Source organism: Cricetulus griseus, unplaced genomic scaffold, assembly GCF_003668045.3.
Source record: "Cricetulus griseus strain 17A/GY unplaced genomic scaffold, alternate assembly CriGri-PICRH-1.0 unplaced_scaffold_114, whole genome shotgun sequence".
NCBI classification, from domain to species: domain Eukaryota; kingdom Metazoa; phylum Chordata; class Mammalia; order Rodentia; family Cricetidae; genus Cricetulus; species Cricetulus griseus.
This window is the reverse complement of record NW_023276825.1, coordinates 7,308-35,196: the sequence shown is the minus strand read 5'-3', so window position 1 is coordinate 35,196 and position 27,889 is coordinate 7,308. Positions and strand designations below refer to the sequence as shown.

Below are 27,889 nucleotides of genomic sequence, written 5' to 3'. Positions count from 1 at the left end.
ATGGAGGATTCCCTGCAGAATTTCACACAACTGTTACTTTTACCGAAACCTTGCCCAAGAAGCTGGAAGACCTTGACAAGAAAAAGCTTGCATGAAACTAAAGGAGAGGAGAGAAGATATCTGATTGAGATTCAAGACTTATTTAATCCAAACCCAGATACCCAGGAAGAACCTCAGTTAGTTATATTAGAGGGAGCTGCTGGAATTGGGAAGTCAACACTGGCCAGGCAGGTGAGGAGAGCATGGGGGGAAGGCCAGCTCTACAGGGATCGCTTCCAGCATGTCTTCTACCTCAGCTGCAGAGAGCTGGACCAGTGCAAGCAGCTGAGTCTGGCTGAACTCATAGCCAAAGACCAGGCAGTGCCCACAGCTCCCATCAGGCAGATCCTATCTCATCCTGAGAAGCTGCTCTTCATCCTGGATGGCATAGATGAGCCAGCGTGGGTCTTGGAAGAGAAGAATCCTGAGCTCTGTCTGCACTGGAGACAGCCACAGCCAGTGCACACACTACTGGGCAGTTTGCTGGGAAAATCTGTCCTGCCTGGGGCTTCCTTGTTGCTCACAGCTCGGACCACAGATCTGAAGAAGCTTGTTCCTTCTTTCAGGCAGCCTTGTTTGGTAGAAGTCCTGGGTTTCTCCAAGTCTGGACGGAAGAAATACATCTATAAATATTTTACAGAGCAAAGAGATGCCACTACAGTTTTTAGGTTGGTTGAAGCAAACCCAGTGCTCTCAACACTGTGTGTGGTACCCTGGGTGTCCTGGTTGGTCTGCACTTGCCTAAAGCAGCAAATGGAGCAGGGGCAAGACCTCTCACTGACCTCACAGACCACCACAACCCTCTGCCTGAAATACCTTTCCCTGACTCTTCCAGGTCTTGCCCTTAGGACACAGCTCAGAAGGCTCTGCTCACTGGCTGCAAAGGGGATCTGGAGAAGAAGGACCCTGTTCAGTGAGAGAGACCTTCAGATCCAAGGGTTAGATAATGATGTCATTACCACTTTCTTGAAGATAGGTGTCCTTCAGAAGCAGCCCAGGTCTCTGTGCTACAGCTTTGCCCACTTGTGTCTCCAGGAGTTCTTTGCAGCAATGTCCTGCATCTTGTGTTTTAATGAGAACACAAGAGATCGTATAGAATTCTACAGTATTGTGCAAACACTGAAGGAAGGCTATGGAAGTCATGACCTGTTTGCGGCACCCACTATGCACTTTCTATTTGGTCTTTTAAGTGAAAAGGGAATGAGAAAAATGCAGAAGATCTTTGCCTATAGGTTGCCTTGGGAGACAAAGTTGTACCTGCAAAGCTATATCCTGGAGGAAACCCAACACCATCAATCATATTCTCTGGGTTTACTCCATTGTCTGTATGAGATGCAGAATGAGGAGGTCCTGAAAAAAGTGATGCATAATTATCAAGGAACAAGTGTGCATACACCAGTGGATATGGTACACCCAGTGTTCCAGACAGGAGTGAAGTACATGGTGGTCCAAACAGATGTGGACCTCATGGTGGTCACTTTCTGCATTAAGTTCTGCCGCCGTGTGAAGAGGCTTCAGATGAATGCAGGTGGACAGCAGAGAAAAATCTCAAAGGCGCACAGGATAGTTCTGTGAGTATCTGTTGATCCCATGAACACACATGTTCTAAGCATCAGCAGCACTCTTAGCTGGATCCAGGGCATCAGGATACAGGTCATCAGTGACATCTGACTGCTGAATCTGACCATCTTTCTCTACTTGCCTCTGTGTGCCTGACTATGCAAGGGACTATAAGCTTTTAAATCTTCCTAGGCCTCAGTGAGAACACCCACCTGCTCTGATTCAAATCTTCTTATCCTTCACAAGATTCAAATAGCCCATATTCACTGATCCTCTCTCTTAATGTGATTTCTCTCTGTGAACTCTCTCTGCTCATTCAGCTCCTGCAGGCACTTTCCCCTATCTTGCATGACAGTGACCTTGACCTGAGGTCTTCCCAACATGAGCTCAGGTGGCATATGTATGAGCATCCCTATATTTTCCCTGGCCAGATCACTTCCTTGTATGTGTCAATGAAGGAAGCATGTCTCTGGCACTGAGCTTGAAGTCTTACTAACTTCTCTCCAATCTCAGCAGCAATGTAGACCTCCCCTTCCAAAAGCCCCTATCACTGTGCAGAGGTACTTGGTATCAATGTGTCTCTCTACTGTCTAGATGACTCATTAAGAACTGATTTATATCAGGCTCTGCCAATCAATCACAAGAGGAAAAACACAGTTGCTCCCCTGAGGTTTTCAAAAATGGGTGAGGAAACAACCACTCTAATTACATAGGCCATGTAATAATAAGCAGGAACAGACTGTTATTCAGAGTTGCAGACTTTGACACCCATCTGAACACAACAAGAGTTCATGTGGAAAATAAATAACTTAAAAGTAGCAAATTGAAGGTTAGAAAACAGGAAGAGGATGAGGAGAGGAGGGGAAAGGTGTCAAAGAGAACAAAAGGGATCAAACTGTGTCACACACATAGAGGAAGTTGTCTCAATGACTCTCATTTTATATCATTAGGATGGACTAATAATAAAAACATACTGGATATAGAAAAGTGAGGTTATACCAATCATCAAAACAAAAATTTATGTCAACCAGAATTTCATTTCTCAGCTTGGACAGCATTAAGAATTGGAGTAGCTGAGCTTGGTCATGCACACCTGTCTTCCCAAACTCACAAGTGTGAGACAAGGAAGGAAGTCCCAGGCCAGCCTGAGCTACATAATGTGATGTGATTTCAAAATATCAGGGACTAAGGAGAGATTTTTATTATTGACTAATTTTCTTTTTCTGTGATAGAGCACCATGGACAACACAACTTATAGAAGAGTTTATTTGGGCTTACCGTTCCAGGGGGATCAGGGTCCATCATGGCAGAGGGAAAGGATGTGACTGGAGCAGCAGCTGAGAGCTCATTCTAGAACCACAGGCAGGAAGCAGAAAGAGTGCACTGGAAATGGCTCCAGGCCTTGAAATCTTAAATCCTGTCCTCAGCGACTTATCTCCTCCCCCAAAAGCAAACCTCCTAAGCCTTCCCCCTAAGTGCCACCAATTGAGGACCAAGCATTCAAATGCCCATGACTAGGTGACATCTGATTCAAAACACCACACCTAATAAGCCCAAGACCCTAGTTTATACCCACAGCATGAAAGAAAAAATGCAATATGACCTTTAATCTTTTCTCTATGTATTTTAAATGGGAACACTTTGCCACACAATCTCTGTTATCTTCTATTCACATTTATTTTCTTAATGATTCAAGGCTGTCTCCTCAGGTTACTAAAGGTCTAGTACAATATCATTCTGAATAGCCTTCTGATATTGCCTCAGGAGAGTACCTTAGTAAATTGAGTTATTTCCCTGTTCTTGGCCAGTATAAGTTTTTTCTAAGTGTCTACGGTTATAAAAAATGAGCATTGAAGGGTGTTGCAAGAAGAGTGGTCAGATATGGAACTTCAGAAGAACTCTGAGTATGAACAGAGACAGAGATAAGTTAGGGAAAGAAAAACAACGAACACCAGCATGCTTGAAATGGGCCATGGCCCTAGGAGCTTAGGGGCTACCCTGTGGGAGAGCATGAACCTTTGACTGCTAGGGAGAAAGTGAAAGCAGGGAGTTCATCAAGGAGGCCATTTGACACTAAGCAAACAGGGGTGGAAGCTCCCCAAAGTCAAAAATCGCAAATGTCAGGTGAGTGAGTTTCTATTGCTGTAAAGATACACCATGACCATAGCAACTCTTTCAAAGCAAACATTTAATTGTGGTGCCTCATTTACAGTACAGAGGCTCAGTCCATTATCAAAATGGTAGGACAAGGCAGTGTGCAGGAAGACATGGTACTGAAGAGGTAGCTGCTACATGTTGCTATGCAGGCAACTAGAAGTTGACTGTCTCACTGGGCATGGCTTGAGCACATATGAGACCTCAAAGCCTGCCTCCACAGTGACACACTTCTACTCAACAAGACCATATCTACTCAACAAGACTACAGCTAATAATATTGTCATTCCCTTTGGGGGCCATTTTCTTTCAAACTACCACAGTGAGCAACCAGTGTGGGGTTCATAATGGTTCCTCATGTTCTTTGAATAGTACAATTTGAAGTTCCAATTTCAGTCAGTGTTAAAATTAACCATTCATCAAAATCTGTCATTCCTTAGGGGGCTGAGAGAGTAGAGTCATGGTAGAAATCCTGATGCTCTTTCAGAGTGTGTGCATCCTTTCCTAGAATCCGCATCAGCTGGATCACAGCCACCTTTATCTGATGCCCTGCTTCAAGTGTTTCTTCAGGTTTCTGCATGCATAGAGTGCAAACAGACAAGCAGGCATACAAACATACACTGTTTTAGTTAGCACTTTTATTGCTATGAAGAGACACCATGACCACAGAAACTCTATAAGGAAAACATTTAGTTGATATGGCTTGTTCTTATACTTTCAGAGAGTCAGTACATTATCATCATGGTGGAAAGCACGGCATTGTGCAGACAGATGTGGTGCTGGTTACATCTTGATGTGCAGGCCACAGGAAGTCCACAGACATCCGGAGCAAAAGTGACCTCCAAGCCAGCCCACATATTGAAACACTTCCTCTAACAATGCTGAAACCACTCCAACAAAGCCACACCTCCTAATAGTGCCACTCCCTAGGTTATGGGCACCAGTTACATTCGAATTACTACATACACACAGAGTAAAAAGTAAATAAAATGTTTTAAAAACACCATCCTTACCTGGGTGTTGGTGGCACATGCCTTTAATCCCAGCACTCGGAAGACAGAGGCAGGTGGATATCTGTGAGTTCAAGGCCAGCCTGGTCTCCAGAGTGAGTTCCAGGATAGCTTCCAAAACAATACAGAGAAAACCTGTCTCAGAAAACAAACAAGCAAACAAAAAACCACAACAACAACACTGTCCTTCAAAGTTTACTATTTGTTTTCCTTGGCATTCTTTAGTTTTGTAAAATTAAAAGAAAATGTCCTATACTTTCTGTTTCAGTCAGAGTTGGTCATCTCTAATCTCAGTTTTGGGAACTTGTGGTTGTATTTTGAATATTTACAGTGTTAGGGAACAAACGTTGCACATACCAGACTCAAAGCTACTCCCAACCCCTTGTAGTTTGCAGCTTAGGCTGATTTAAAATTCACTGTCCTCCTGACTTTATGTGCTTGTTTTCTAGCATTAAAGGAATCCCTTACCACCAGGGCAATATTCTCTCTCTCTCTCTCGCTCTCTCTCTCTCGCTCTCTCTCGCTCTCTCTCTCGCTCTCTCCATCTTTCTCCCCCTTCCTTTCTCTCTCTGTGTGTATCTTACTCTGTCAATTTATCTCTGCCTATCATGATCAGTCTGTATGTATATCTGACTCTTCCTCTATCTATCTATCTATCTATCTATCTATCTATTTTTCTATCTGTCTCTCATAAACAAACACATCAGTAGTATTTATGACCATGCTCAACACCCACCACAGAGTCACTCTCAACTAACTCTCCTGAGCTCTCTTCCCATTTCCCCTTTTCAGTTTTCCTTTATTAGATGCCAGAATTCTGTTCCAAGGGGAATCAGATATATTCATATAAAAATGAAGAGGCTGTCTGAATTATCAGGCTCCTTTATTATATCAGACTATTGCTGGGTACTGTAGATTAAAAAGAAAAGACGTGGGACACCTACACTGAGTCAGAAACAGACACACAAAATGAATACACAACAGGCTACGTTAAGGATGTAGATGAGGAACCCCCCAGAGAAGAGGATCCAGATGTTGGAGCAAAGGCGCATGCAGAAGCTGGTGAGTCCTGAGGATGGCATATGGAAGCCTGATGCTCAGGCAGACAAGAATAAAAATGCTAGTCTGCTGTGTGGGGCTGTGCACCTCAGACCATTCACATGTGAGTCACATCCCTCATACCATCTCCCCCTCTCTCTCTCCTCAGGTCCAGATGGACCCCAATGACTAATGCCACTTGGCAGGTTCTCTTCTCCATGCTTGAATTCGCAGAAAGCCTGAAGGAGCTCGACCTAAGTGGAAACCCACTGAGCAACTCTGCACTGCAGAGTCTTTGTAGGACCCTGAGATGCCCTGGATGCCACATAAAGACATTGTGGTGAGTCTGTCCTGGATTGTCCCTGGAAGCAGACATGGATGGCAAGAGAAGAAAGGCAAAAGTCAGGTCTGGGATAAGGCTTATTGTTCATTCACCAAACCCTTTTGACCATAACCATGGCAGACTTGATAAACAAATGGATTCTGCTCTTGGGGCTCATGAGAGCTGACATTCATCAAGGAGCCCCACAAGCTATTGGTAACTATAGGCCCATGAGGTCTCTAGGAGAGCAGACTTCCTGAGGAAGTGGCTACAGGAGAACTGAAGAACACAAAGGAAGAGGCTTAATGAAGCAAGAGGGGAGAAAGCTCCAGACCCAGGGAATGGCATCTCCCCATTCCCCCCTGTTCCCTGCCCTTGTAACCAGCCTTCTACTCTGTTTCTATGAACGCCATCTTTACTAATATTACACATGATGAATGAGATCATTCACTATTCTATGGCTAGTGAATGTTACATCAGATGGCTCTTGAAATAGACCAGTGATCTGTCCTGAGCCTTATGGAGCTTTGCAATGGCCAGTGGCCACAGAGCAGTGGTCCCCATGCTGTACGCCACTGCTCCTACTGCTCGACTATTGGAAGCATGGGATTATCCACCCAGACTAGAAAAGGCACTCCATAGAGATAAGCACTGCTAACACAGAAAGGGAGACCTGAGCTCAGTTCTCAAGAGCAGTGTAGAGAGACACCTGTAGCCAGCCCTTTGGAGGCATGGTTACAGTGTCTCCCTACTTGTCACTAAAGATAATGTGCACCTAGTTAGGGATAGCTTCCTATTGCTTATGATTGGGATTGGAAGGAGGTGTTCAGGCTTGGACACCTCTTTCAGATGACTTTAGGGTTTAGTTAAAATAGATATAGTTAGGATGTGACATAAGCAGATTTTTGTATCTTCTTGTATTTCACCTTTATGATTGTTAATTTTGGATACTTTACACTGTTAAGTTTTAATCCTCTTTTAGACTAAAAGGGGAATTATAGGGAGATACTGTAACCATGCCTCTGAAGGGGTGGCTACAGGTGTGCCCGACCATGACCATCAGGGTGACGTGGTAGGGTTTTAAAGGGACATACAAGGCACTTGGAAGCTCTCTTGCCTTGCTGCTTTGGCATGCTCTGGCTTGCTATTGGTTGGCATTTATCTATTAAAAGTTATCCTAACCTTACAGACTACGCATCAGTTATTAACCAGGATAGCAGTGAGCCCTTGAGAAGCTGATGGTGAGCATCTCCCATGCAGGCTTCTCAACTGTGGCCTCACAGCCAGACACTGTGAGGACCTGACCTCAGTGCTCTGGGCCAGCTCCAGCCTGACTGAGCTCGACCTGCAGCTGAATGACCTGGGCGACCATGGGGTGAGGCTGCTGTGTGAGGGACTCAGGAATCCTGCCTGCAAACTCAGAATCCTACTGTAAGTGAGGCCATGGAATTCCCTCTGGGGAGGAGACAAGGGAAGGGACGCAGGTGTTTTACTAGATGACAAGACATAACAAAAGGGGACAGATAATGCATGAACAGCCTGACTCCTGACCAGCTGTGCCACTTACACCCGTAGACTTGGGTAAGTGGCTTTCTTCTCTAGAACTCAGTCTCCTCATCTATCAAATGGAATGTCGCAACCACCTCATGGATAGTAATGATACAACATGTACATACGTAAAAACAAAGATGATACCAGGTAGGTAGCTGGGCATTGTACAATCATTTGCATTAGCAAGGCTATTATCCTAACAGACTCCCAGGTTTGCCTTACTCCAGGACAGTGCTTCAAATATTTATTCATTCATGAATACACTATACATGCATTCACATTAGGCCCCTGTGTACCAAACCCTGGTCCAGGCCCTATGGATATAATCAACCACACGTGGCTTTGTCCTCCTGAAGATGTGTGGGAAGAGACAGACATATGTCACCTGTCAGCCGTGACTCAGTATTGACAAGCTCTGCCGAAGGCTGTGGAGTCAAAAGTGTGGTGAGAATGCAATGCTGTGAGAGGGCCTGCTTTATTGAATGGCCCAGGAGGGCTTCTCCTAGGCCTGATGGAGAAATTGACCTTGGTTGGGCCAACCTGGAGACAGCAGCCCAGGCAAAGGCAGAGTTGGGGAAAGCTCTGGAACAGAACGTGGCTGGAGCGTTGGAGGTCCAAGAGATTCACTACAGGAGCTTGATGTGGCCCTCTGTCCAGAATCCCTTTAGGATTATGGCCATGAACTCCAGCCACCGGAAATGCTGATGGCTACTGTGCTGCCCTGTGCCAACAAGAGTACCCTCATCTGTGACAGTTTTCCCTTCCTTGGGAGAGTCTGTTTCCCGTGATTGACCTGTGGAGGGGGTTATAAATGGCCAGCCCTCTTTTCAGATCTGAAAACATCCAAAGTTCCTTATCCTGACTTCAGCTCTCTCTCCACTGTGACAAAGCCCCACCTAGACTGTACTATGGACACATCTGCCTTTGCTCAGCCTTCTGCTCTTCATCCTTTATCCTGGTTTTGGCTCAAGAATAAGCCTAATAAGGCTGCTCACAGACAGCTCCATCTACAGACAACAGAGTCCAAAATCCTGGACCCGGAGGCCTCATGATCCTGTGGAGGATCCCAGAATAAGCAGCCCCCTCTTGTGCTTGCAGGCTGGACCAAGCCCCTCTCAGTGACCAGGTGATGATGGAGCTCAGGACCCTGGAGAAAGACAATCCAATGCTGCTCATCTCCAGCATATGGTAAGTGGTGGACACAGAATTCCTACTGATAAATCTAGGCCCTATATGGCTGGTTCACATATGAGGGGTGGGAAAAGATTCCTGGGGTGATGGGAAAGACACACAGAGCCAGGAAGAAACCAGAAACAACAGCAACCAAAATAAGGAAGGGCTCTGTGTATTGGGGGATTGTATTTTTTATTTAGAAAAATATAGTCACATATCATACATAAGTTCCACCATCTGAAAAAAAAATAGAAAATGTGAATTAGAAGTAGTACGAGGGGCACACCAAGTGTGACAATGGTAGCCACCAAGAAACCCAAACCATGGGAACAATGAAAGCAGAAACCACACTTAAGAAAGACACAAAAAAAGCTCTTAGAGAGCTTAAACCACTATGGGTATCACTGTCCCAACTCTGGTGTTCAGACACATCCATATACACAGGATTATGTGCATGCCACCCACAGAACACACACACACACACACACACACACACACACACACACACACACACACACACACACACAAAGCCTCAGGACAGAGAGTTATTTTCCAACTCTAGAGGCTGTGCTGAAGCCCCATGTTATCTCAGATTAGTCAATTTCAGTTCATGACCATGAATTCCTTTTGCCCTCAACTTCCTATCTGTCATGCCACACATGAAACCAAGGGTTCTATAGACATAGGATGGCCACCCATCCATTGATTGAACATTTATACAGGACCCACTGTGCATCATACACTATTTTTGGGTCTGAGGGAACATCAATGAAGAAGGCATTCATGGCCCATCATTTGGTATCTCTACCCACTTTTTATGGTTAGCTACTATGCAGAAAATGGGCTAGAAGAGACCAAATCAGGATCAGGGATACCTGTGAGAGGATGCAGCAGTGGTTCAAAGTAAAGCCTGCTCCATCCTGGGACATGGATGGAGGCTACAGAGGGGAGAGTACAGAACAGAAAGGAGAGAGATTTAGACGGTCCTGTCTAGATGATTAGTATCCAGGGTGAGCACTTATTAAGTTATTTTGCACAGCTATAACTCAATGCCTGACACTGCACATTAAAAGAATTGAGATTATTTCTTGTAATTCTGATTACAAGGAGGGACAAAGGCATGGGCCCTGCATCTAGAGAAGCACTTCTTCCTGTACCATGTGATTGTGAAGCTGGGAAGGGTGAGAGCAAGAAGCCAAGCTGGCTTTAGTGACAAGTCCCATCAGGTCACAGGAATCTACTCCTCTGGTGATGACATTAATACCTTCATGAAGGCAGAGCACTCATGACTTCATTGTGTCTTATCCTGCAGCCTATCAGCACTGTGATATTGGAGATTAACTTTCTAATGAATAAACATTGGGGAACGCATTCAAATTAAAGCAAAGGAGGGGTTGAGATGAACTTGTTCAGGCAGCAATGATGCCCAGAAGGATGGGGGACTTCATAGAGTTCTGTCCCAGGGAAGCATCATGGGATTGAGTCAAATTCAGATGAGCTGAATTTTATGTGGGGATGTCATGTACACAGCCCTAATTTCCCTAGTTTTTCCTGACACCTGAGGAAAAGAGCATCTTTGTGTGTAGGAATCCAAGTGTGATGGACCCTACTAAGAAAACGGATAGAGAAGAAATGGGTGAGTACCTGACATCATTCAAGCAGCAGAGACTACAGTTGGGTATGTGAAGGGTTTAGAACCAGAGCATCATGATTGGCAGATGAGTGTAATCTGTGGGAGGAGGTCATCATTTCTTTGTTGTTTAATTTAATTTAATTTTAGAATTAAACCGCATGTAATATATTTACATCATTTTAAGCCATAAGTCTACAATAACAACTCCTGTATCCCACCAACAAACTCTATCTTAAATTCATGACCTGTTCCTAAATATTATTGCTAAATACATGTGATATATATATATATATATATATATATATATATATATGTAAATCCTGATGAGTTAATTTAGTATTGGATATATATATATATATATATATATATATGTGTGTGTGTGTGTGTGTGTGTGTGTGTGTGTGTTTCTTGTTGACCACTTGTGACTAGATAACCTCACAGGAGTCTCTTCTCAGGAAGACTGATTTCATTCCTCTTCTACCACCTATTAATTGCCTATAACTCTTCATTTATCAGATCTCCCCCATCGACATTAGCATGTTAACTAGTGCTGTCATTGTGCAGATCTTGCTGAGGCAGAAATATTGTTGAGATTTTATTGGTGCAACATCCCTGTCATATAACAAAGCATTATCTGTAACTGAATTTCTACAAATAGCCATTATTTTAACCCTCTGTCTCTGATATGGAACAGTACAGACTCTCCAATAAGGGCACCACCCCCTGCATGACTTTCCACAACATGAATCCAGTGAGAAAACTGTTTCCTTTTTCCCAGGCTTGTGGGCTGCTGATACCCCTTTCTCAAGTTTATGGTTTTCATCAGACTCTGTACCATGGTTGCTTGTCTCTTACTGGGGAGCTATGCCCTGGGACTCATTTCTCTATCTCTGCTCGTCCATCTTTTGAGTTACGGTCTTGTCTTAACATACTCACTTGAGACATGCTAGGAGAATCAACACTTATGGACTTATTAGAAAGGGGTGGTTAAACATATGAAAATGTGTCAATATAATCCACCATATAAACAAACTGAAAGAAAAAAATCACATGGTCATGTCATAGATGCTGAGAAAGCCTTTGACAAAAATCAACAACCTTCATGATAAAGGTGTTGGAGAGATTAGGGATGCAAGGAACATACCCAAATGTAATAAAGGGAATTTACCACAAAGTGACAGCCAACAACAAATTAAGTGGAAGAAGCTCAAAGTGATTCCACTAAAATCAGCAACAAGACAAGGCTGTCCACTTTCTTCATACCTACTTACTATAGTATTCAAAGTTATAGCTAGAGCAATAAGAAAACAAAAGGAGATCAGGCGACACAAACTGGAAAGACGTCAAACTTTCAGTATTTGTAGATGATATGATAGTATACATAAGTAACGACAAGAATTTACCAGGGAACTTATGCAGCCGATAACTACCTTCAGTAATGTGTCAAATTACAAAATTAACTCAAAAAAAAGCAGTATCCCTCCTATATACAAATGATTAAGAGGCTGAGAAAGAAATCAGAGAAACACCACACTTTATAATAGCCACAAATAATATTAAAATATCGTGGGGTAACTATAATCAAACAAATGAAAGACATGTATGACAAGAACTTAAAGTTTAAAGAAAGAAATTGAAGAATATATCAGAAAATGGAAAAATCTTCCATGATCTTGAATAGGTAGAATCAACACATCAAAAATGGCAATCTTGCATAAAACAATCGACATATTCAATGCAATTCCCATCAAAATCCCAACATAACTCTTCACAGACCTTGTAAGAACAATACTCAATTTTATATGGAAGAACAAAAGACCCAGAATAGATAAAACAATCCTGTACAATAAAGGAACTTCTGGGGACAACACCATCCCTGACTTCAAGCTCTATTATAGAGCCATAGTAATAAAAACAGCTTGGAATTGACATAAAAGCAGACACATGAACCAATAGAATCAATTAAAGACCCTGATGTTAATCCACACACCTATGAATAACTGATTTTTGACAAAGAAGCCGAAAGTGTACAATGAAACAAGAAATCATCTTCAACAAACGGTGCTGACATAACTGTATATCAACATGCAGAAGATAGAAAATAGATTCATATCTATCACAATGCACAAAATTCAAGTCCAAGTGGATCAAAGACCTCAACATAAATCCAAGTACACTGAACCTGATAGAAGAGAAACTGAGAGGTAGCCTTGAACACACTGGCACAGAAGACCACTTCCCAAATATAACACCAGCAGCACAGACACTGACAGCAACAATTAATAAATGTGACCTCCTAAACTGAAAAGCTTCTGTAAGGCAAAGGACACAATAAAACAAAATGACAACTTACAAAATAGAAAAAGATCTTCACCAACCACATATCTGACATAGGGCTGATCTCCAAAATATATAAAGAACTCAAAAACTAGATGTCAAAATTTCAAATAATCCAATTATAAAGTGTGTACAGATATAAACAGAGAATTCTCAACAGAAGAATCTCAAATGGCCAAAAGACATTTAAGGAATTGCTTGACATCCTTAGTCATCAGAGATATGCAAATAAAAACAACTCTGAGATGCCATCTTATACCTGTCAGAATGGCTAAGATAAAAAATACCAATGGCAGCCTATGTTGGATAGGATGTAGAGTAAGGGGAACATGCCTCCATTGACGGTGGGAATGCAAACTTATACAACCATTTTCAAAATCAGGATGATAGTTTATCTGAAAATTGGGAATCAATCTACCTCAAGACCCAGCATTACCACTCTTGGGCTTATACCCAAAAGATGCTCAATTGTACCACAAGGACACTTGCACAACTATGTTCATAGCAGCATTATTAATAACCAGAAACTGGAAACAATCTAAATGCCCCTCAATTATATAATGAATAAGGAAAATACGTTATATTTTCACCATGGAGTATTAGCTGTAAAAACAATCAACTCATGTAATTTGCAGGAATATTAATGGAAATAGAAAAAAATAATTCTGAGTGTGGTAACCCAAAAGCAGAAAGACAAACACATTGTGTATTCATTCATAAATGGATACAAGATGTAAAGCAAGGAATAACCAGACCATAATCCACAGCTCCAGAGAAGCTGGGTAACAAGGAGGTCCCTAAGGGGGAAACATGGATCACCCTGAAAAGGGGAAATATATGAAATCTACTGAGTAAATTCTGGGCTGGGGCAGTAAAGGTGAGGGGATGGGGGTTAAAAACATGAGGGAACAAGATGATGGTGTTGGTGGAGAGATAGGTGGGAGAGCAAGGAAAGAGATATACCGATAAAGGGAGCCATTAAGGGGCTAGGAAGAAACCTGATGCTAGGGAAATTCCCAGGAATCCACAAGGATGACCCCAGCTAAGACCCCCATCAATAGTAGAGAGGGTGCCTGAACTGTCCTTCCCTTTTAATCAGATTGATGACTACCCTGTCATCATAGAACCTTCATCCAGTAACTGATGGAAGCAGATGTAGATATCCACAAAGCACCGGGACAAGCTAAGGGAGTCCAGTTGAAGAGAGGGAGGAGGGAATTATATGAGTAAGTGAAGATCAAGATCATGATGGGAAATACACAGAGAAAGCTGACCCAAACTTATGGGAGACCTCAGACACTAGACTGACAGCTGAGAAGTCTGCATAGGACCAAACCCAGGCCCTTTGCATGTGGGCAACAGCTTTGTAAACTGGTCAGCGTGTGGAACCAGGATATATCCCTAGTGCATGAGCTGGTTGTTTGGAGCCCATTCTATATGGTGGCATGCCTTGCTCAGCCTTGATGGAGGGAAAGGGGTGGTGCTTAGTCCTGCCTCAACTGAATGTAACATGCTTTGTTGACTCACCATGAGAGACCTTACCCTTTCTGAGGAGTGGATAAAGGTAAGTTGGGGAGAGATAGGGAGAGGAGGAGGAGACAAGGGAAGGGGAACTATGGTTGATACGTAAAATGAAGAAATAAAATTTAAAAAAGAAAACACATGAGCTGGTGTGGAAGCAGGTATTATGCTGGGCTGGTGGTCAAAAAGAAGGGTAGAAAGACAAAACTCTATAGAGGATAGATAGATAGATAGATAGATAGATAGATAGATAGATAGATAGATAGATAGACAGACAGATAGACAGACAGACAGACAGACAGATGTGAAAATCATGCCTGTAGTCTGAAGAACAGTGATAAAACCTGCAGATGTACCTCCTGCTAAAGCCTAGACTGGAAAACCTGGAAACAAGTTCAGCCATGGTCCACTACTGAAAAAAGCTAGGGAGACGAGTCTCTTTAGAGCAATGTGCTCACAACTTACACCACTAAAGACTTTCCATCCATCTTCACCTAACTCTCCAGGATACAAGCACACAGAACCATTGGGGACTGACGATGACTTCTGGGGCCCTACAGGGCCTGTGGCTACTGAGGTGGTTGACAGAGAGAGAAACCTGTACCGGTGAGTGAGCTCTGCCTGGAAAACATGACTTTCCCCAGCACACACCTAGTCTCTACCGTGTCTCCTCCTTTCCTCACCATTGCAGGTGTCAAGGCCAGGACTGAAATAAGAAGTTTGGGTTGTTATAAAAATAGGGGTCTTTTTCATGAAATTTTCAAACATTTACAAAACTGGAGAGCACAAGAACTTCCCTGTCCAATTATGCACCTCCAGCAACCATTCTTCCAAGTTTGTTTCAACTACTCACATTCCTCCCTTGTCATCACTGTCACAGTATTCTGAGTGCAGGACATCAGGTGTTTTCACCCACAAACATTTCACTATGCCTGCCCCGTAATTAAGACAGGACCTTGTCTGCCATGACCAGATCACCATTACCACATCAACAGACCTGACATTAGTCCTTCAAATCATCTAAACAGTCTGTGCTTAACTTTCCTCATTACCTGAAATGGGGACTTTCTGCTGGTTATTTTAGTCATGGTGTAAACAGCATCTGTTCGCTCATTGCATTTGGTTTCTCTTGTCTCTTAGATTTCGTTTAAATCCCTATAAACTCAGCACTCCTGCTTCACTACCAACCACTGTGTGCCAAGGACCCACTAGGGTCAAGAACATGAGGATGCCCTGGCCTCCAAGAATTATAGTCCTAAGAATAATATATACACAGTGATTATATACACAGCCATGGTGTCTTCCATAACCTGTTACCCTCTTCCAACACTGTCAGAGTCACTCTGTCAGCTGGAAAACTGCCACTTGAACTTCCTTCAACAGAAACTGATACTTGTCCACCCATCTGTCAAGAAGCCTTGAGAAATTCACTGAAGATCTAGGTACAGCACTTTGTCAGGTCCAAGGATTCATCACCTATATTATCAGATGAACTCTTATTTTTGTGAAATATACTTTAAGAATATTAACAGTAAAAACTGAAGATAAACCTCAGTAGTAGGGCCCTTGCCTACTCTGCACAAGGTCCTAGCTTGATCCCCAGAAGTTCACACACACACACACACACACACACACACACACACACACACACACCTATTTCATCATCCTCATCATCACAGGAGCTAACTGTTCCAGGTGTGTGGCACCTGTAGGTGTGCTCTGGATCACTCAGTACTCACAGGTCTATGAGATGGTGTTGTCATTGCCTCCATGTACAGAAGAGAAAACAGATTTGGTGGTTAAGTGACTTAGTTAAGGATCCACATAGACACAGCAGAGGAACCAGAGCTCAGAGCCATTTGGCTAAAGTCTTTGGTGTCTCCATCCCTGGACTGGGGTCTGCACTCAGCAGAGGAGCAGAGCTGGCATTCACTGGTATCTTCCTGTCCTTCTTCTAGAGTTCAGTTTCCTGTGCCTGGTTCCTACCACTGTCCCAACACAGGACTCTGCTTTGTGGTGACAAGGGCAGTGTCCATCGATATTGGATTCTGTACCTGGACCCAACACCTGGAAAAGACTCCGTTGAAGCACACTCACATAGTGGCTGGACCTTTGTTTGACATCAAAGCTGAGCAGGGAGCTGTGGCTGCTGTGTACCTTCCTCACTTTGTAGCTCTTCCAGGTAACCAAGGGAAGCATAAGGAGCAGGGTGGTACTAATGGGAGGACTTGATAGGTCATATAGCAGACTGTAGGATGATGGTGATGAGGGAAGGTCTCATGGCTTCCTTAGTGATACAGAGTGGGCTATAGAGGTAATGCTGAGATGTTTTCTATACCTTCTTGTCTGATGTATATTCTTTGAAGCATGTATTCCCCAGCATTAGGAATTTATTTCTGTTTTACCTAAAAGAGTTCTGTAAGTGGAAAGTGATGTCTCAGTAGCAATATTGATGTCTCAGTAGCAATATTGACTGCATTTATTAAGATCTTTTTATATACCAAAGCTCTCATGAAATCAGCAGGAAACCAAGAATAAACTGAGCAATGAGAAGAGTTTGTTGAAAATGATGACTAAGAAAACTATAAGGATCATTTGGTACCCAAGGTCTACCAATAGTGTCAGGCATTACACTGCTCTAGGATGAGAAATGACATCACCAGATACCATTGGGATACTGGAGTCAAAAAGAGGAGCTTCTTATGAAAGAGGGAGGGCTCATAAAATGTCCCAGCCTCAGTCATCTGTAAAAATATTTCCAGAAGTTATTTTCACAAATACGATATTTCCAGAGAAAGATCTCTTAAAGAAAACCATTACTACAGCTCTCTCCATGCTGGTGGGGGCGGTGTTAAGAATTCAAGAGTAGGATATTTTGGACACTCAGGCTGCCTAAAAAGAGGAAAAGCAACAACAGCAAGGAACCAGAGGTTATACAACTGGCGACTGAGACTGACTTCCTCTCCTACTTCAAGGAGAACAGGAAAAAGCCCACCATAGATACCAGAAGAATCCAGCTCACAGGAAATGAAGATGATGTGTGTTCATGGTATAAAGGTGCTGAGCAGCCATAGAGGTGAGACCTAACAGCTGAAGAAGTCATGAGAGGTGAAACAGAAACATGGGCTGCTCCAGCAGTTGAAGAACAATGAATAGAAAACAAGTTTAATCCTCTGGGTTAAAGATATTCATATTTAATGCAAGCACACAAGAAGAAGAAAATGAAGATGAAGAAGCCAAGCAGGACTCAGTTGTAAAATCTTACAAAACAAGTAAAATTAATAGAGACATCCACAAACACTCGAGGCCCTGAGCTCCTGACACTGACCCAGGAGCACTGCTCCCCAGATGGTGCCTTCCTAGTGTCTCTATTAAAGCCAACCCAGCAGCTCCACACAGATTTCCGGGTCTCCCCAACAACACTTGCCCCAGTCACCACTCAAGCTTCTTCCCTGCAGGTCACTGCCTTTCCTGTTTCTCACTCCCACTATCAGATGAGGCAGTTGCCCCAGTGGAATATTTAAAGGAGATTATAATGTTACAGTGCAAGGAAGCAGCAATACATTTAGGAAGGACAGCCACAGGGCCAGATGGTGGCACAGACATGCAATTCCACAATTCAGGAGGCTAAAGCAGAATAAGTATGACTTATATCCACAAATTTGTAGTAGGACCCTTTGTTAAAACCCTAAAATGAGAATAGAAATGAAAGAATTTGGTAAGTCGTCTTAAATGCCTCAGTAAAGTTCCAATATTAGCAAAGAAAATCAGGCACCACGTAGTCCCATCAGGTCTTAGGAAGGTAATGAATATCATTTACTCCTGCAAGAAGAGAAGGCAGTTTCAAAGGTTTCTAAAACCTTTAATAATTCCAACAGTTTTAAAATCCATAAAGACCACCACTTATCTGAGATTTAAAGTGATGTCTTCACTACAAGCTGCCTTTAAATGAATTTCAATCTTCACAAGCTGATCTCCAACAACTGCAGCTGATTTTTTGAATCAGGGTGAATGTTTACTGTCTTAAATGTCTTCCTACCAAATTAATCTTTCAATTGAACTTCAATCACATTCATGGCATGTACTCAATGAAAGCAGATTCTTAGGCAAACTGTCACAGGAATGGATCCTTTTACAGTTCCCAATAGAAACCTCGGTACTCTCTGAAACCTCATGAACAGTATTTGTGTCTGACCTCTTTCCACCAGAATGTCCCAATAGTCTTCTCAGCTTTTGTAGTCTGAAGTAAAAACTCTTGCACACTCTAGCCACAAAACACACCCAAATGCCTAAGAACCATATGACCAGGTTTAGTATAGAAATGACCCAACTGCTGGTGCCAATTTTCTAGCCAGTTTCATGTCTTGTAGCTCAACCAAAAATACCTGACCAAAGAAACTTAGAGAAAAGATTTATTTTGCCTCACATTTAAAAGAAATAGTTCATCCTACCCGGAAGTCTGAGAACATGGAGCTTGCAGTGCCTGGTACACTTGTGTCAACAGAGGGAGCAGAGAACAGTGAATGCTTGTGCTCTTGTGACGTTCTCCATATTACCAGTTCTGGATTTCACAAAGGTAGGCCCTCCAAATCAACATTTCCTGATCAAGATAATCTCCTTCTATCATGCCCTAAGGCCTGTATCCTTAGGTGATTCTAGATTTTATCAACTCACATTTTATGTTGACCAATTCAGGGATCTATCCAGCTTTGTCTTCAATGAACAAAAGTAGGTACCATTAGGTTGCTTTTATAACATCAAGCTCCAGCCTGAAACAAGTATATTAGTAGACACTGCCAACCCCAAGACACCAAGGCTGGTGATAGCAGCACCTCAGAGAACCTACTCATTCTCCAGTTTCTCAAGAATCCACTCCACTGTGAATGCTCTGCCAGCAGCTACCCAGGGCCACAGCCAAGACTGATCCAGTGAGGGAGTCAGCATGAATGACCTCTAGTAGAAAGTCAGATTCAACTTCCTGGCATGGGAAATCAATACTATGAAAAGGTTTCATTGTTCTGATATGTTCTTACTTAGGATCAATTAATAAAACCATATTTTTAGTTCATAGTTTTTCTCATAAACATCAAAAATTAGTAAAAGCTAAAAGATATCATGACCAAGGAACTTGTAGAAGAAATATTTTATTGGGACTTGCAGAATCAGAGGGTGAGTCCAAGACCATCACTGCATCAAACATGGTAGAAAGCTGGAAGGCTTGGCACTGGAGCAGCAGCTGAAAGTTTACATATTTATCTTTAGGGAGGAGAGAGAAAGGAACATGGAAGTAGAAAAGGCTTTTGAAACCTCTAAGTCCATTCCAGTTATACACCTCTTCCAACAAGGTCACACCTCTTACTCCTTCCCAAATTGTCCCACCAACTATGGTGGCCATTTCATTCCACAGTCAATCTAAATCCTGGGATGCTGTTTTTCCAACCAAGGACAGCTAAATGGAAATGCTAAATCTACATTGTTGAAAATTTTCATTCACAGAGGAACAAATGGACATCTTCTTGTTCCGTGTGGCCCACTTTCAAGAACATGGGATCGTCCTAGAAATTCCAGCCAGGGTGGAGCAGCACTACGCAGTACTGAAAAGCCCAAGCTTCTCCCCAGTGGGAATTCTAGTGAGAATGATCCCTGCTTTTGGACACTTCATCCCCATCACTTCCATCACACTGATCTACTATCATCTCAATTTCAACGAACTCACCCTTCATCTCTACCTGATCCCCAATGACTGCACCATCCGGAAGGTGACACTGAGAACCCCAATGGTGGGTGGGGCCATGGTGGGGTGACAGAAAAATTGAGACACAGAATATAAACCCCTTGGAGAGATTCTCCGCTGGTGATGCAGTTCTATACGGAGAACTCTGGTGTTTATGATTCTGCACTCTTCTTGGCCCCTTACAACAGAGCCTCTCTCCACTGCCTTAAATGCCCCTTTATCTCTGCACAGCCTTCTGTGGCCCCTTTCCACCCATCAGAAGGATGGCAATTCTCCACATTCAACATTTAGCCAAACCCCTTCCTCTATGGCAGGGACCCTGAAATGAATATGACAGGGGCCAATAATTGAACAGTGTGTGGCAGAACACAAGGCAGAAGACTGCCGGGTGATGTCACCTGATCCCACCTCCGACACTGATCCACCACCTCACCTTATTCACCCCAGATAGCTGTTGTAGATCAGAAATCTACCTAATCGCTATCTGCAATGTTCCCTAGGCTATTGATGAAGAAGAAATGAAGTTTCAGTTTGTTCGAATAAATAAGCCACCCCCAGTAGACTCTCTTTACATCGGCTCACGCTACATTGTGTCTGCATCCAAGAAGCTGGAAATCATCCCAAAGGTAAGAATCCAGATATTTACTGCTCTTCAGGGTCAGATAGCAGGCTTGGGAAACCTGTGGGCTATACATCAAACTGAGATTGGGGAGAAAACTATTGGGATTTGGGATGAGTAAGAATACATCCTAGTTAGCTGGAAAACAATCTAAGGGACTACACAGGAATACAGCAGGCCTGGGGAATTGAGGGATTGCATTCAATATGGCATGGAGAAGGGGTCAGCCTAACGTGGACAGCAAGCCCTGGCTTAAGATGTATGAGCCGACTTTTCAGGATGACATCTCAGTTGTTATGGTTTAAATCAAAAATGCCTCCTACAGGTGTAACCATTTCAACACTTGATCCCTAGTTAATGCTAATATTTGGGGAGTTGTGGCAAGCCATGAGGGTTGTATCCATGCCTTGCCCCCACATCTACTAGCTGATTGCTGATCCTCTGGGATATAACAAGCTGTGCCACAAAATGCTGCCACCAAGAATGGAGCCCCAGCTTCTATATGTTCCTCCTAATGAAACTAAACAACAATATAAACCCTTACTTATGTTGCTTCCTGTCACATTTTTGTCAGAGTCATCAGGAAAGAAACATCATGATGAGAGTCCAAATTGAGTCGATTAACATTCTCAGTATCTTCCTTGCTACATTCTTTTTATGTCCTCTTCACAATGTTCCAACCTTCTGAGTAAAGATTGCATTCAAAGGCTGTGGGTTACCTCAGTGCAAAAGATACCTGGTGTTTAATGTGGTTTGCAAGAGCAAGAAAGTATGGGGGAGTGGAAATCACTGTTCACATGAGAGGAGAGAGGTTTCTCACAATGCCTCTCTATCCCTCTCTCATTCCCCCTCTCTCTCTCTTCAGGAACTGGAGTTGTGCTACAGGAGCCCCGGGGAATGCCAGCTCTTCTCAGAGATTCACGTTGGCCACATGGGTTCAGGGATTAAGCTGCAAATCAGAGACAAGAAGAATAAGAATCTCATATGGGAAGCCTTGTTGAAACCAGGTAAATTTTTTCAAGTCCAGATACTCCAAAGGTTGAAGAAAGGCAATGAGTAGGGAGAGGTGTATTGTCAATAGTTCTTGGTGTCTTGAAATGATTAGTTATGTGGCTTTTACTAGATCCCAAACAGGTGGTTAGAGTTAGAGTGAGAACAAGCTGGGAGAAGAGGAGAAGGAAAATTTGAAGGGAAGGAAAGGGAAGGAAAGGAGAACAGAAGAGGGGGAGGGGCAGGGAAGAGGGGGGAGAGAAGAGAGGAGGGGGAGAAAGAAGAGGCAGGAAGCCCATAAAAGATGCTCCTTATAGGACAGGCCACCTGTGACTCTATGCCTCCGATTGTGCGCTCTCATGTGGTTTCCAATAGTGTTCTCGGGACTCAAGCATGATGAGTGAACAAATTTCTTTCCCACAGTAATAAACTTTGCTTTGTGTCTCTAAGAGCTTAACTAGGGCCATCTGTGTTCCTGTATGTTTGAACTACCCAGCAAAAAGGAATGAGTTTACCAGTGGATACAGATGGAGTGCATACATCCCTTTCTCCCATAATCTATTATTTGCCAATATTTAAGCAGCATTGTCCCTGTGAGCTGCTTCCCCGTATCTAGCTGACTGATGCGCAGACCCTACTTGTGTGCGTCAGGGACCCTAAGTGCAGGTGCTATGAGACATGTTATGCTTAGAAGAGACCACTTCACAACCTCTTCTCCATATCTTCACAAACCTTCCCAATGTCTTCTGTCCGTACGTTCTTCGAATTTCTCTTCCACAACAATCTTAGAACCTTAAGGTGTGGTGTAAATAACTACTTATAGGGATGAGTACTCAACCATCTCAGGAACCTGCACAGACACAGGTGTCTGCATTCACCTCCATCCACAGCAGCGAGAGGCTTCCTGGATAAGGCTTAAAAGATCCTTTGTCTATGGTATAAACATAGATATGTAGATGGGCATTGACACTATGTCCATTTATCTAAGTAGCAATAGTAGCCTCTCTCAAGGGCCTAAGGCATCCAAAGGCCTGGGTTTGTTTGTATTTTCAGTTTAAAATGCTAGGGGTGGATTCTATTTGTGGGTGGCCCAGAAGTGTAATCAGGGAGCTACTGGTTGCTCCCATCACTCTTGTGCCACTATTGCAGCAATGGGACCATCTTTCCTGGCAATTGATGCCTTTTCTTCTTCAGCAGCCTGCTTAACATCATCTATAAAGCATCACACTATAAAGCATCACAATGAAGTTTCAAACTCAGTTCCAGCTTGATTTCTCTAAACCACATAGTCAACATTTGTAGTGTCTTTGGCAATAAGTTCTTATTCACTAGCTCTGATGTGGAGCCAAGAAAAATGAAATGCACCTGTATTGTCATGGGAACCTCCAGGGCCTCCCTGCCCAATGGTTCCTATGGAGATACCCCAACCTGGAATTCCGTTTTGTTTTTGAAACTCATTACTTCTAAGACCTCCCATTTCAATCCTGATAGGGTGTCTTGTATTCAACTCTTTTATGATTTTTGTATTGGTGTCAATGTGACTTTTAAATACTGTCTTCATTTTCAGTAACCCATCCCATCTGCCCCCCATAGCCTCCATCTCCCACCCCTCTTACTGTTTGACCATTTCTGCTCCAAGTATTCCCTCTCTACCCTCATTTCACCAATAAGCTACTCCCCTCCTTTCCTTCCTAAATCACTGCCCCATTTCTATTTTTCTAGTTTCCAGGGATATACCGACTTCATAGAACTAAAGGCTCCAGAATAGAAACTGCATGTGAGAGATGCTGTGTCTTTCCTTTGGGGTCTGGCTTATCTTCCTATTGTATACTTTACTTTCATAAAGCCATTTACTTCACCCCTGAAAAACTCCAAGGTATATATGAGCCACACTCCATTACTGAATTAACTGTAAAGGGCCATCTAGGATTCTTGCATTTCCCAGATATTGTGAACAGAACTTCAGGAAACATGGCTTTGAAAATGTCTCCATAGTAGAATATGTATTTCTTTAGATATATTACCAGGAGTAGTAAGGTTGGTTTATATGGTAGTTCTACTTCTAGTTCTTAAGAAGCCTCCAGATTGCTTTAGACAGAGGCTGCACTAGTTTGCACTCCCACAGGCAGTGTGTAAGTGTTAGCTATCTCCACATACACTCCAGCATTCATTATCATTTAAATCCTTAATATTGGACATTCTCACGGCATGAGAATGGGAATCATATGTAATTTCAAGCTGTATTGACATAATAGCTAAGTGTTTCCTACCTTTGTGTATTTCCTCCTTTAAGAATCCTGTTGTTATTCCTATGACAAACCTCAAAACTGTGCTGTTTTCTTCTTGTTTATGTTTTCAGTTCCATACATTTTCCTGTTACTAATCTGTCAAATTTTAACTGGGAAGTAGTTTCTTCCATTCTTGGCTGCATCTTCACTCAATTAAGTTTCCTTTGATACTCAGAACTTCTCTTTTAGTGTCTTGAGATCCAATTTATCAATTATTAGATCTAATTCCTAGGCTACCAGAGTCTTAGTCACACAATTGTGACTTGTGCTGCTGTGTTGAAATGCTCTCCCTAATCTTCCTCTACAAGTTTCAGGGTATTAAGGTCTTTGATCATTTAGAGTTGACTTTTTAAAGTGAGAGGTAGGCATATAGTTTAATTCTTCCACACAGTGCTATCTAGTTTTTCATTTGTTTAACAGGCTGTCTTTCCTGTTCTTTGTCAAAGACCAGGTAGCTGTCTATGGTCGTGTGGACTTTTATCTGGGTTGCTATTATATTTTATTGATCTGCACATCTTTTTCTGCCAATACCATACTACTTTTACTATTATGACTATAGCATTGATTTGAAATCAGGTGTGATGAAGCTTTCTACAAAATTGTTTTTGTTCAGAATTACCATGGACATCCTATGTCTCTAGTGGTTCCACATGTATTTCAGCATTTCCCCAACACTATTTGTGAAGACTGTCCCTAACATGTTAACTGGGACTGCATTGAGGGTATAGTGGGCTTTTAAGAATAAGAATACTAATTCTTACAAACAATGAGCCTCAGGAATGTCCTTTCATCTTCTAAGGCCCTCCTTAATTACTTCCATATATATGATTTTTCTTAAAGAGTGTTTCCATTTCTGTGGTTAGGTTTTCTGTCCCAAAATTTTGGATTTTTATTTCTTTATTGGCTATTGTAACTCATCAATATTTTCAAGCTGACATGGACAAGAGAAAACCAAATAGTGACATTTCTTTAATGAAATAAGAGAACAGTCTTAGTTCAATGCTCACAATTCTAAAACCAAGCTCCTCTAATCAGTACATCTGGGGATGCCCAGCTCTTGTCATCTGTCAAATAGTTATTGTCCCTGCTTCTGAGCTGCTAGAAACAGTCTAAATATGTGATAAAATAATAGGCTTTGCTCAGCCTTGGCTTGGGTGAGCCACCGGTGGAGAACTGAGCTGCCCCAACATCAGGCCAGGGTTTGAATCTCACTCCAGCACTTGCTCTTCAGACAATCTTGAAAAAATGACTTAACTCATTTGAGTCTGAGCTTCCTCACCTGTAAACTGAAGATCAGAATGGGTAACTGATAGGATGATTGGAAAGGTTAAATACTGTTAATACAGATCTCATAGTGTGATCCTTAGCTGATGGGAGCAATGTTGATGTTATTCTTTATTAAGCCAACATCTTTGTCATGATTTTTTAAATTCTGTTCTATGGGACTCATTAAGCTCTCCTCCCTCTCCTGTGGAAAAGTATTCAAATACTGGAAGATGATAATCATGCCCCCTCTTGTGTCCCAACTCTTACATCTTGGTTTTAAAATTCATTATACTCAATCACTTTCTTGATGAGATGCTCCAGTTTATCTGCACATCACGATGTGTCAAGATGGAATATCATCCTTCCTTCATACGAATGGAACCAGGGCTTCCAGTACTACAAACTGGGTCCTTGAGATGAATTCCCTAAACTGCTAGAGCACAGTGAATTTGGGGTTTTCTTAAATATTTGGAGCTTATTCATGAGCTGAAATTTATTAACCTCCTTCACTTGAAGCTAAAATTTGCTCATTGTTCATATGCTTAGTCTTGTTTCATCTTGATTCTGCAACAAATCAAGAACATTTGTGGCATGTGAGAGTACAAGGTCAAATGAGAAAAAAAAAGTTTTCTACCCAGGATCAAATGTCAAATGATATAAGCCAGCATGGGACTTGGTTAATTCTCCATAGAGACTTCAATCTAGGATGAAAATGATGCTGAGATCATATGGGAGAAAGAGCTATTGCTGATTCTTATGTCTTCTCTAGCAATGAGGATACACCTGGTGCCTCAATTCCCTGTGTGAGTAAGGAAATGTTCACCTTCCAGACTATGTTAGAATCTCTGTAGCTCATTTTCAAAATCTCAGGCATGGATGGGAGAGTCACAGAGAGCATTGAGTGTTGGTGACAGGCATCATTACAGTTGCACCATTTCTCTTTTCTTCCAGGGGACCTCAGACCTGCTCCATCCATGATCGCTGAAGCACTCAAAGGTAACTAACATCTATATGAGGCCAGGCAGGCCAATAGTATTCTGCTGGTAGATCATCTGATCCTTGAGGGAAGGGCAGTGGGAAAGGAGGGAACCTAACTTTGCAGATCTCATCAGGACAGGCAGGAGACATGCATGCCCAGGGCAGAGTTCCTCTCATGCCCCTTGCTGCTTCCCATGGAGACAACAACTCCACACACTTCCAAACTGACCACCCAACCATGAACCCTTCTTCCTGGTTTGGTAGAGTGTCAGACAAATAACAGGCCTCAGGAAAGGCACAGAATTTTTTTTCAAATGACTCTCCAGAGCCAGCATTGCAGATGAAGTTTCTGAAAAAAAAAAAAAATAGAAGTGGGCAGTCAGTGTGAGAGCCCATGGAATTGCCTTGCTTTGCTCAGTGCCAGTGTCTTCATCCCTAGATGCTGCTGCCAGGATACATTTTGTGGACAACCATCGGGAGCAGTTGGTAGCCCGAGTGACATCAGTGGACCCTCTTTTGGACAGGCTGTATAATCTGGTGCTGAGTGAAGAGGAGTATGAGGCAGTGCGGGCTGAGGCCACCAACCAAGGCAAGATGCGGAAACTCTTCAGCCTCAGCAGGTCCTGGGACTGGGACAGCAAAGACCAAGTCTACCAAGCTCTGAAGGAGACCCATCCTCACCTGATCATGGACCTCTATGAGAAGTCAGGAGGTGTCCCTGTAAGATCCTGATGTCATAGTGGCTGAGGGGTGAGCACTCAAATATTCCTGGCTCTGCCTGACTTTCCTTTGTCCCTAAATTTCTCTACCTATAACCTACCGGCCATCTGAGTTGCTTTTCTGATAGCACTGTTTAAGGGACACCTCTTAGGGACCCAGATATTCCATCTTAGCCTCACCCAGCCAGATGTTTAGGTGAGATGAGCATCTCAATAAACTTTCAGTGGAGCCAGCAAGTTTATTCAGGCCTTGTCCAACCTTTACTTATGGCCTGAGTGGCCCAGCTTATGCCCACGTGATCCACCATGGTACAAGCAGGACTGGGGAGAATGGAATGGAGATAACAAGAAAATACTTTCCCTGGGAACTGATTATCTTATGAATAGGAAAGGAAAGGAGCTTCTCAAACTTTTCCACCGTCTGTGTGGGTTTTCTTTGTTGATTCTAATTATACTTTCAGGTCTTAAACAGTTTTATTCATTTTCTTAACTTTGTGTTTTTTTGGATTTTTAAAAGTGATTTATTTGTTCATTTCTTCACACCATTTGTGTTTTCCTGTATTTCTTTAAGGGATTTATTAATTTCCTCTTTGAGGATGCCCATTATTTTTATACAGGATTTTTATTGTGCATTAACTCTGTTGGAATATTCGGGGCCTACTCTGGTAGGATAGCTGGGCTCTATAGTGGAGACATATTTACCTAGCTGTTATTGATTGTGTTTTTTTTTTTTTTTTTTTGAGACAGGGTTTCTCTGTGTAGCTTTGGAGCCTAACCTGGCACTTGCTCTGGAGACCAGGCTGGCCTCAAACTCACAGGGATCCAACTGCCTCTGTGCCTCCCGTGTGCTGGTATTAAAGGCGTGAGACATCAATGCTCGGCTTATTGATTGTGTTTTTATGGTGGCGTCTAATCATCCACAACTGGAATGAATATAAGTCTAGTTGTATAGGCAAA

At 42.6% G+C, this 27,889-nt stretch overlaps 1 protein-coding gene across 1 annotated transcript; it reads left to right on the top strand.

The window, feature by feature from the left end:
* Nucleotides 1–26,945, top strand: LOC103163801 (NACHT, LRR and PYD domains-containing protein 1a-like). The gene is made up of 12 exons (XM_035453691.1): nt 1–1,610; nt 5,971–6,141; nt 7,384–7,554; nt 8,773–8,862; nt 10,434–10,525; nt 14,845–14,944; nt 16,297–16,520; nt 19,835–20,097; nt 20,573–20,698; nt 21,557–21,698; nt 26,187–26,231; nt 26,653–26,945. The coding sequence occupies exons 1-12, from the start codon at nt 1–3 to the stop codon at nt 26,943–26,945; spliced, it is 3,327 nt and encodes a 1,108-aa protein (XP_035309582.1).
* The last annotated feature ends 944 nt before the right edge of the window (nt 26,946–27,889 follow it).